At 41.0% G+C, this 12,085-nt stretch overlaps 1 protein-coding gene across 3 annotated transcripts in view; it reads right to left on the minus strand.

Moving 5' to 3' along the window:
* Nucleotides 1-1,735: 1,735 nt before the first annotated feature.
* UPP2 (uridine phosphorylase 2) overlaps nucleotides 1,736-12,085 on the minus strand; it is a 33,043-nt gene continuing 22,693 nt past the window's right edge. For all 3 annotated transcript variants that reach the window (XR_014300684.1, XM_082691414.1, XM_082691413.1), the window contains exon 3: nucleotides 1,736-1,954. Coding sequence is in view for 2 of the 3 variants with exons in the window: in XM_082691414.1 (XP_082547540.1) it covers nucleotides 1,821-1,954 (134 nt within the window). In the remaining variant the exon portion in view is untranslated. The remainder of the gene's footprint in view (nucleotides 1,955-12,085) is intronic.

Here is a 12,085-nt window from a genome sequence, read left to right on the forward strand (position 1 = left end):
ATAATTGCAAGCTGTGGTGAGTACTTTGAGGAGGCTGTAGAGGCACTGTGGGAAGCTGTGGGCAAGGCTGGCTGGGAAGACTCTGGGTTGAGGACCAGGAAGGTGGTGGACATATTGGAGAAATATTTAGGAGAATCAATTAATAGGATTGGGCAATTGACTGGGAATCATTGAAGAGGTCACCCAGGTCCCTGGCTTGTTCTGCTGATACCATTTCCTGAGATGGGAAATAACTAGTGGGGAAAACACACATTCATACACAAACTTATGTACTTATGTAGGCAGGGGCACACACACACGCACACACACACACATGCACACACACACACTCCTAGTCAGGAGCTGAGATGATGAGTAACTGTAATTCTTCTCTCTCTTTCATAACTTCCTCTTCTCCCAATAAAAAGGAAAATAAAGGAGCTTTTCCATGACCTGACAGGTAAAAATTCAACCTGAAGGCTAATGGATTGCACTATGAAATATTCCATGTGGTCTACAAAGATACGAAGCAACGGGAAAACCTCACTAGGGGCTGTGGTGTTATTCTACGTTACTCTCAGCTCTGATCTTTCTACCTGATGATCTATTTTTGGGGCACCCTAGAAATCGCACTCCAAACATCTCTATTGCCAAAAGAAGTCCTCAAATTGATACACCTCTCAGGAGGGTTGTTTATTGTCACCGACTAAAAGAGAAAATCCTTTTCTGAGCAGGAGCAGGCTCCTGCAGACTCCAGCAGCCCAGACCATGTTGACCACCAACAGGGAACCCCGCCCTGTGCCTCCACTCTGTCACTCACGTGGCAGATAATTTTTATTATGGTTGGTGTTAAGCTTTATTTGAGTCATGGCCGTATAAATATCTGTCCACAACACTACACACTATACAAGTGGGTCAGCCATCCTGCACCCATTCCCCCATCCACACTTCCCAACTGCTCGGGTTTCAGAAACCCCTCCAGGGGGCAGCAGCTCCCATGAAGCACAGTCACATGAAAGCACAACTTTCTCATCCTGAACTCGTCTAAACTCAGTTGTTATTAATTCCTCACCCTATTTGGTTAATACTGAAATGAGATTTTTAAATATGGCTTCTTTGAAACATTTCCTCAAAAGACAAGAAAACTGCTAGAAGGCAATTTAGTCATTTGTGAGTTATGAAAAAAATCAGGATTATTCTTTGTTGTACCTAGGGTTTTCATCTGAATATAAATATATGGCCTAGAATTATTATACTCCATGATAAAATCAGAAATATAGGCAAACATAAGCCTCTAATCCTAGTCCATGTTGCACTGAAATCACACAGCGGGTAGAAAAGAAGAGTGGTCAAATTTCCTGAAGGGTGACTTTCTCATATAGACCTACATCACACAAGCACTTTCTTTGTGTAGCTATTCTAAATGTGCGTCATCAATTTCTGTCACTTGTCCAACACCTAGTAAGTACCTGACAATGTTCCAACATTTCTGGACTGGTTTCAGAAACAGAGTGTCTGGAAACTGTATCTACAAGTGGCTAATCTATTTTGATGTGAGCTTAATTAATGCTACATATGAAACTCCAAATGTTACAATCCAGGAGTTTTAAATTTTTAATTATTAGACTAACTTAGTTATTCTAAGATGAAATTTTAATTTAATATTAAGCATTAAATTCCTTTACAATAAATTCATTTTTCAAGAGAAAGGGGTTTTATAAAACCACTCTGTAATGCTTGTAGCACATGGATAAGAACTACATAAAAACATCACAAATAATATATGACTTCAGCACTACAATTCAAACTGCAAACTTGCAGGGAAGGATTGGGCTACACAGTTATGACACCTGGTTGTGAAATCCAAGCTGCTGTTTGATGAAGTTGGAGATTAGGGGCTGAGGCTGTTGCTCATGGGGTAAGCTGATCTGGTCACATTTAAGTCCGACAAGATGCGTCACATGGAGCGCAGGAGCTAGAAAAGCAGGTGACATCATTACTGAACAAATGGGTTTATCTTTGTGCAGAAACCAGACAAATATCCCGATCTCTCTAGCATATGTACTTTGTATTATCTCCCATTACATAGATGCAACTTCCTGAACCCTCTAGCTTTTCATATAGTTCATATTTCTGTGGACTCCATCAGACACTCCATCTAAGTTAGTTAACTGGGATAATCTTAAGCACTCTCCTTTTTAAGGCTCAGGAAAGCTTTGTGTTCAGCACAAGAATACAGAGAGATCTTTGCCATCCTAGACACACAAAGCTCCCAGCTTTCTATCCTATTGCCAATTCTTAAAGAAGGATCTTCTTGCTTGAGGGTATTACCGGAGAACGAGCTATTACTCCTGAGATGACATTTTACTCTGTGGTGCGATGTTTGAGTTTGCCTGCTTCAGCCCCTGCTGAAGAGTAAAGTAAATAGAGAAGAGATATGAAAGCAAACCTCAGGAAATACCAATAAATGTGATCCCTGACCCTTGTGAAATTTGAGAAGGAAAATATGAAATGAAATGCATAAACCTAAGAGCCAGCACCATGAGGGAGCAAATTTTTTTAGAATTTAGTTTCTAAAGAATAGGAATAAAAATTTTAAGATAGATATGAAACCAAGGGAGAAGTACAAACATCTTTTTCTTAAAAAAAAAAAAATTACAAAACAAAAGAAATCTCTCAGTTATGAAAAGTCACGATGAAGGTACATGAAGGTAGTGTCTTTGGTTTCTTCCACCAAGAAGAACCAGAGAGAAAAACTGGGTCCCCTACAAATTCTTTATTGTCCATTTCACATGAAATCTTTGATTTCAAGGACCATGGTTACACAGCTGAAATCAATGTTAACTACTTCAAATAGATAGCAATGTAGTAATTTCTATCTTCAGCTGTACCATTTTATTTTATTTATTTATTTTTTTAAAGTAAGCTCTACAACCAATGTGTGGCTTAAACTCACGACCCCAAGATCAAAAGTCACATGCTCATTGAATAAGCCAGTCAGGTGCCCCTCATCTGCAACATTTTAGATAGTTATACATTTTGGTATACATAGGATTAGATGTGCTTACATTAACAAGCTTCTAAGGCATGGAGATCAAGTTGGGTGTGGATGTGATATTTATTTTTTTGACCTCCACACTAATTCAGACTGCTTAATAAGACCTTAATTTGGGAAGGAAAAATGGACTGTAATGATATGAGATGCTATCCTTTTTGTTCGGTTCAGTTCTTGTCATATGCCGACTATTTACAATATCATTGAGTCCTTACAGCCATACTATGAGCTAGCTATTATTTTTATCCCCTTTGACAGATGATGAAATGAGGGCTTAAGGAGGTCAAAAAATGGCCCGGAATGACACAGTTAGTAAATAGCCAGTCAATTCCCAGCCTCCTGAAGAGCTGAGAAGAGTTCTCTGCCTTCCATCTACTGCTCCCCTGAGCAGGCACATGGTGAACCATTACCCGGACCTGCCCTGAACTCCTGGTCAACCTGATTCTCCTGTTCAGTGAAGTGAAAAGCAATGAAAATATTCAACTTGAACTGAGTCAAATATTTTATCACCTAGGACCCTGTGTATTCAAAACTCACTCACTTGTAAAGCAACTTGGTTGAACAGGTAAATAAGCAAAGGGACAGGCTAGAAACTTCCTCAGTTCTTTGAGTTAATGATCAGCAAGTCTGTGAAGCCTGACTTGGGTTGGCAGTAGCAGGGAAAAGCTGAAAGTCCTTCTCTAATCCTTCACCTGGCAAAAGGATAAAAGGAAACTCGTGCTCTGTACTTTTCACAGAGTGGAAGCTGGCTTAACTAAATGTCTTTTCTGGTGATTTCAAGGGGAATGCCAAAGATGGAAAAGAACAGGTCATAGCAACCCCATCGGTGTTTTCTCGACCCTGGAGGACCCATTAACAAGTAGCATATAATAATCTTGTCGCCTAAAATTACTATTTCCATGAGCAATTAAAAGGGACTAATTACCCAAAACAATTTGTCAAAATTAAGCCTGACAGCTTTGCTACCATAATCCTCAGATTGGGCAGGGAGAGTGGCTCCTATGGAGAGATACTTAGTGATCTAGCTGTCACCAAGGAAGTTGTCAACTAACTGACCTTAGGCTGCCATGGGATGGAACACACCAACATGAACAGGGAGCTTGATGTATCTCAGACCCACCAGGAATTCCTAGTGGTTCTGCATTCTTTGGGATCATTTATTGTCCCTTTGAGCATCTGATGAAATTTGTCGCTGGAACCTCGTCTCACAGAAATACACATACACACAAAATATTCATGTATCATTTCAGAGAATTCAGGGCCCCTGAAATCCACCATGCAAACCTTAGGAATCCACAGATCTCGATGGACCCCCCCACTTCAGCCCTCCCTCTCTGATTCAGATGGACTCCCAGCAAGGTATTTGCATAAACTGTAGGCAAAGACAGGAAGGCAAGGCACAAATTGCCCTGTGCACTGCAGAACCCAAATAAGGCTGGGCTTAAGAAAATGGTGAAGCAGCAAAGGTTAGCTTTGGTGTTTCCAGGATGGCCCCTATGACTGCTCCTCTTCCACTTATCCCCAGCTTTTTTCATGGTCCCCTACACTCCTCATCTTCACTGGGTATATGTGTGGAATATAAAACATAGAAATCTCAACAACCCAGAGCCTATGCATATCCTCTGTCTTCCCTGAATCTTCCATTTCAGGCTATTGGCTGCTAGTCAAAACCAAGTGGAGAAAATTTATGTTCAAAGGGGTGGATCCTAAGCTAAGGAGCATAGGAATAATTTGTTCTTCTAGACTGGTATTTCTTTGAATATGTCCCACTGGTCCCCTGGATCAGAACCGGAGCTTGTATTGTACGTGTTTAAGATTTTGTTTATATGAGAGAGAGAGAGAGAGAGAGAGAGCGAGAGAGCGGGAGTTGGGGCAGAGGGAGAGAGAGAGGCAGAGAATCTCAAGCAGACTTCAAGCTGATTGCAGAGCCGCATGTAGGGCTCAGTCTCACAACCCTGGGATCATGACCTGAGCCAAAACCAAGAGTCAGAGGCTTAACCAACTGAGTCACTGAGTCGTCCCCAGGGCTTGCTAATAATGCCGATTCTTAGGCTCTATCCTGGACATACGGAATGAGGGATGAGAGTGAGGGAGGGCAGTAAATCTACATAGAAAAGAAAACCTTACCTGTAAATTATTTTCACATTAGTATTTGAGAACCATTGCTTTAAAAACTTTAAACTTCATCCTGAATCAAATCAAGATACAACTACATACCTGAACCCCAGTGCTTTAGGTTCCCAAAGAAATGCTGATTTTAGACAGAACAAAGATTTAGCATGAACTCTATCAAGAATTGCCCCAGATCTTTTATAAAAGAATTATTGAAGACATTATCTATTATAATATAGGTGACAATTTCACTCAATATTAACATTCAGATGAACATTTGGATGAAGTCTCGAATGCTTTCTTTTATTAGATAATGAATGTTATGTAACTCAAAGTGTTTCCATTTTCAACTTGGCCTCCAGGAAACTCAGAACTTAATCTAAGTATTTAGCTTTAGTACTATACTCCCAGGTGCCTCTTTCATACTGAAAACTCCCCACTCACATATATATATATATTCTCTTTACCTTTGCTTAAATTATATTAAACTTTCTTCCTTTATTGAAAGCTGCTGCCAATGCCCATTCAAAAAAAAAGAAAAACAGAGAATACAAGTAATCTGTCAGTAGATAAATGTGTTACTCTTTTACACCTAAGGAATACTGGAGAGAGTGGAGATCAGGAGACAGGAAATCTCAGTTCTCATCCATCTATCTTTCTCTGCCTAGCTGGGTTTCCTTGGCAGGTTGCCTCATTTCACCCTTTGAGAGAGGGGCAAGTTGGATCTCAGAGGTCTCTCCCCGGTCCACACTCTCAGCTTATGCACTTCCCATTATCTTGTTGGTGTGAGGGGCATGCTGTCATCTCCAGAAGTCCAGCTGCAGCCTTTAGTCCTTGAGCATCTGCTGGATGCCGAACCCCCAACTGGAGGTGCATCAGGATTTACAGAGGACGGAACCTGACGTGCTGGGGGTGGGAGACTCCAGGAGGGGCACCCAGGAAACCTCACTGGGGTCACAGTGAGGGCCAAGAAGGTCACAAGCAATGCCAACCAGACAAAGGGTTGAGTCAGTGGCCCTAAATGATCCTCTAATATGTGAGTGTATTGGTAGGGTGGAAGGGAGGAGCTGGATAGAGGGTAGGAGAGGACAACTAGAATAAATGAAATAAAACTATAGAGGCTTACCTTGATTAAAAATATATAAAAACCAACAAAGAAAAAAGAATTTTTTAAAGTCTTGTTTTTGTAAAAGTAATAAATGAATTACCTACCATTTATGCCTGATTTCCCAGATATACTAATTTTCTTTGCAAAATAATGGTGATACATCCTACTGTATAAGTGTCAAATTAATGCTTTATTTGATTCCAACTCTAACCATCTTGGTATATGCTGAGCCCTTAGGGTTTGCTGGCTCAGGTGGAATGACTATCTGCTCACAACTTTTTTAAAATAAAGAAATCTGGGGACACCTGGGTGACTCAGTGGGTTAAGCCTCTGCCTTTGGCTCAGGTCATGATCTCAGGGTCCTGGGATCGAGCCCCACATCATGCTCTCTGCTCAGAGGGGAGCCTGCTTGTCCCTCCCTCTCTGCCTGCCTCTCTGCCTACTTGTGATCTCTCTCTCTCTGTCAAATAAATTAAAAAATCTTGAAAAAAAAAAAAAGAAATCTGCACTTTTATTGTTGTTGCTCTTCTGAACAGACTGTGAACCTTGTGTGTCCATGGGGAGCTGCTGGGATGACACAGCAGGGCATGGTGCAAAGAGGCCTCAAATCAGAGTTGGGCTCCAGTCCCAGCTCAACTATGTGTTAACTGGGGGACTTGAGGGTTAGTTATTGAACTTCTGCAAGCCACAGTTTGTCTCTTGGGAGAGTGAAGAGAGTGGCATTTAGTTTCTTCTTACCCTTGTGTAATAATATTTAAAAACCCTGATTTTTTTTTCTTTTCTATTTTGCAGTTAAGAAATGCTCTAACTTCAGATCGAATGTAATCTTTAATACTTGTTGTAATATCTTCTTTACCAGTGATCGCCATGCAGTTCCCAGAGCCCACTATCCTTCACTGCTGGAACCAGCAGAAGAATATAAAATTGAGTTAAAAATCAAGATTCTGCTCCCTTTCATTGAATTGTAATGCAGTAATATCATAAAGACTGACTATATCCCCAAAGTTACGAGTATCTGGTAACTTTTATTTCAAAATAAATAACACTGGATTCTTCTTTTACCAAAAACCAAAACCAAAACCAAACCAAACCAAAACAAAACAAAAAACCACAGTAAGTGCTGCAAATAACAGAAACAAAGACAAAGAAGAGGATTTAAGCAGAACTCAATCTTAGATAAATATTAGGTTTCACTTACTGCCATGCAAGCAATCATATGTCAAAAGGTAGCACTGTCTTTTAAAAATGGGTACAAACTGAACATACTTATCACAAGTTCACAGTTCAAAAGGATTATCATCTTTAATCAGAGTGTTAGGGTTTTAATTGGATTTTGCTTGGAGGGAGAGACATGCATATTATAGAATCATAGATGAATTCATTTATGCAGCATTGTACAGTGGGTTTATATTATTCTGAAGGTTTAGCCTTTCAGTGGGGAATAATTCTGTGAATGCCATCATTTCCCTTCACCCTAATCTTTGTTAAAGCAACACTGGATTTCCTCTGTTCTTTTTCAGGATAACAAGATCAGGATAACAGCAGTGACTTACAGGTGTTCGTGGCTACCTTTCAAGCAGTTTGTACACCTATCAGACATCAAAGGATCCAAGGGCTAGAGCTCCAGCAGCGGGAGGGGATGAATCTTACAGCAAAGGAAGGCTTAACTCGAAGGCTTTGCCTCTTCCTGTTTGGACAGTTCAGAGATCCTCTGGGGTCCATTAGCAATTCCAAGCCATCAGTTATGGTCAGGGAATGAAGGAACCAGATGAATTTGCCATAGTCATTTTTCATGGTAAATGAGAATTAATGTCCATTCCTTACATTCATTTGTTCATTCATGTAGCAAATACTTATTGAATGACCAGATGGCAGATATTATTCTAAATACTGGGGATATAGCCAGAAAACTACAAACAAGGTCCCATGTTCTCATGGCGCTTATATTTCTAATGGAGAGAGATGTTAAATATATACCTCTAACTCATTAAATATGTAAAATAGTATATAGGTTAATATATAGAGAAACCAGAGTATAATTTATAGTGGTAAATGTGATGCAGAGAAATGGAGTACAATGGGTTAGTGAGTTGAGTTGAGGTCATCATACAAGGAAGGCTTGCTGATGAAGTGAGATTTGTGGAGAGAGCTGATATGAATCATAAGATAAGAAGTGGTAATCCACTTGGACACAAGACCTTCTCCCCAGGGGATGAAGAAAGATCCAATTTTGCATCAATCCAAATTCCGCAAGTGACTCCTCTGAGTTAGAACAATGGCTTCTAGAAGACCCTTGTTTAAATAACAAGCTGTTTATGAGTTGAAACCATTAGCCATCACCACCTTTGTATGAAGTCAGAGTGGTTATCTAGTCATCTGGTGATATCCAAAGGACAGAAAAGGCCATTAGAGAAGGTGGTCTGGACAGACAGGGTGGAGGTGGCCATTATTAACAGTAGGAACAGAATGGTGGGGGCCTGGGGGAACAGGGGAATAGGCCTGAGAGGTCAGCTACAGCCTGTGGGCCCTGAGCCATTGCTACCAAGTGAAATGCATTGTCCAGTGGTACTTAACCACTGATGTCTTCTCCCTAAGTTCTTCCATGTTAAAGCAGCCTCTTGTGAAGGCTCTCTCAGTTCCCCACAGCAAGCTTTTTGAGCTCACACAGAGCTTTTCCAAGCTTCACTGCTGTGGGGGAAGGATGTTAAAAAGTGGTGATTAAAGATGGGGACATGGTGGCATTGTATGCATGGAGATTTGACCTGCTGGTCAATCTGCCGGGGGCACTGTAACAGGAATTCACCTTGAAAACAGTGGTGTCTGAGGGAGATAAGAGTCCCCATCACCACAGAGAAATTCAGACAGAAATACTCCCGAGAACTACAGGATGAGAGCTACAGATGCAACTCATAGTGTGAATGTTGGCAGTCCAGAAGAGGTCGGCTCAGGGCCAGAGCTGCAGCAGAGGCTCGGAAGCTAGGTGCTGTAAGGCTGGGACCAGCTACCTATGGGCCCAGAGCCAGGGAAAGGAAAGGTCTGCAGGGCTTCCAGAGCTACAGGAAGCAGGAAAGAAAAGAGTCTAGGAGAGCTCTTAGGAAGCTCTTAGGAAGCAGGGAGAGCAAGGTCACAAGGAATCGCAGCAAGGACGGAAAGTTCCCTCATAACCTCTCTCTGGGGTTTTGGCAACACCCTTAAAGAGAGATGAATCAGGTCCAGCATTTACAAGCCTAGATTCTTCCTGGCTGCCAGTCAGTGCCTCTTAGGAAAGAACTGATGGTCATCACCAAACTTACAACCAGGGCAGCACTGTTCAGAAGGAGGCAGTTTTTGTCTAACTAAACTGGTTATCGATTCTCCACTTGCATATTACGGGGAGCCGTGGTTCAAGTGACCACTTGTTATTTCTATAATAAAGAAATGCGAGGAGCCGTTTCCTAGGGCAGACATGTCTAAATCCAGGTGTTCCTACAGATGGTGTGCTGATTGGACCGTTGCTCAGGGCAAGGTCAAGCCGCCACCACCTGCAGCTCTCACTCTCACTAACTTGTGGGGGGAAAAGGGTGTTAATGATGACCTTCTAAAGAGGATAAGGATGCATTTGAATTCTTCATCCATATATTACAGGGATCTGCATGTTATGTGTATTCTGAGAGACATGGTGGTCCTACGAGTAATCTCTTCGTATGAGCTGTAACTTCTTTCTTAAAATGTATTTTTAGAAATGTTACTGCATATATTTGTTTGTAGTTTTATATATTATAATTGATCAACTATAAGGACAAATATTGGAATTAAAATTCTACCTGTGATTAAAAGACACATTAACATGTTATAATTGTTGACGTCTTCTTTGGAGGTTTCTTCTCTGGGAGACGGGACACTAGACTCTCCAGATGTACTGCCAGTTCCACTGGTAGCTCCTCCTTGGTCTTTGCTGGATCTCCCTTACCTCCCCTAACATTTCACATCTAATCGAAGACCTTTTCTCCTCTGTTTCTAGACGCATTTGCTTTGTTATCTCATCTGCTGTGTGGCTTTAAATGCCAAATTTATGCTGTCAACTTACATTTTACTTCTCCAGCCCGAACTTCTCATCTAAACTCCAGATTCACAAATCCACCTGTTTACTTAGCCTCCGTTTGATGTCTATTACTTCTAATTTTCTCCAGTCCAGTCATGTTAACTTCATCCTTCCAGTTGTTCAGGACCAAAACTTAGAAGTTGTTCTCAACTTTTGTATTTCTCTCAAAATCCATATCAAATTGCCAAAAATCTTGATGCATCTGTCTTCAAAATGTACCTTGAATCTGACTACTTCTCACTACCTCCATTACTATCACCCTGGGCCATCATCTCCCCCTGGACCACCATACTACCCTCTTACTCCCCTCCCTGCCTCTGACTGTGATGCCCCACCCCAGTAGGCTCTCCCCAACTCAGCAGCCAGTGGGCGCCTGTTAAAATGCAAATCAGATGTGGTCACTTCTTTATTCAGAACCTTATAGTGGCTTCAGAGTGAAATTCACAGTTCTCACTGTGACCGCACAGTCTGCACACCCCCACCTCCTCCCACTCTGCACTGCTCTCCCTCCTCCAGTCACACTGGTCTCCTTGTTCCTAAACACACTTTGCATGCTCCTGCCTGGGAGCCTTTGATTTGCATGTCCCAGGCTCTTCCCTAGATATCCATGTGCCATTTTCCTGAATAGTACCTTCTCCATGCACTCTTCCCTGACCATGTGATTTAAAATTGTGGTTTCTGATCCTACTCTGTTTTGTCTCTGTTCCGTTCCCCTATCCAAATTTTTGCCATAGCACTCTTCAGCATCTAACATATTACTGTTATTATATATCACTGTTTGCTGTTGTTTGTCTCCCTCACTAGACACCACGGGGCAGGGACTGTCTGTGTTGTCCTCTGCTAAATCCCCAGTGCCTGGGCACTCAGGCCACTAGGCTGATGGACAGAAGAAAGTCTTTCTTAGGGTTCCTGGGTAACTCAGTTGGTTGAGTGTCTGACTCTTGGCATTGGCTCAGATCATGATCTCAGGATCCAGGTCCCCAGCCCAGAGTTGGGCTCCACGCTCAGCTAGGAGTCTGCTTAGGGATTCTCTCTCTCTCCCTGTGCCCCTCTCTCTCTCTCACTCTCTAAAATAAATAAATAATTTTTTTAAATAAAAAAGAAAGTCCTTTCTTTAAGAAGGTAATAATTGAGATAAATCTTACCAACCAAAGATTTGACTTGAAAACTAGGTTTCTTAGTATTGTATCATGTACTCAGTAAGCACACCATAAAACACATTTGAGATGATGAGATATTTTATGTCCTATTTTTTGTTTAATTTGGAAAAAAAAAGACAATTGTCTGAAATGCAAAACCATCATTCTGAAAAAAATTGCTCCAACATTTTCTTGGATATCACTGTTAATATTTGGAGACTGCTTTCCACTAAAAACAGTATTTTAGATGATGTTATTCTGCTTTAGGTTTGAGACTTTCTTAATCAGTGTAATGAAGAATATTTTATTTAAAAAATAATATTTTATTCACTTTATAGCTTCTTTACAGCTTTATTCTCTGCCATCAATAAAATTTACAATTTTTAAAACCTAGAGGATAACTATGAAATTATTGAAAATCATAAAGAATAGTTATTTGATGAGTGCTCATGAAAATTGTATTTTACTTCATCAGGTTTTTTGTGGTGGTAGCCAAAGGTTGGTGCTTCTATTGGAATAATTTCACCAAAAATTAAAATGCATGACACACTCATGTTTGGTTTTCTGTTACTGTTCTCCACCAAGAGGCACCAGAGCTTCCTGGAGAAATG

Source organism: Mustela nivalis, assembly GCF_964662115.1.
Source record: "Mustela nivalis genome assembly, chromosome: 11".
Lineage (NCBI taxonomy): Eukaryota > Metazoa > Chordata > Mammalia > Carnivora > Mustelidae > Mustela > Mustela nivalis.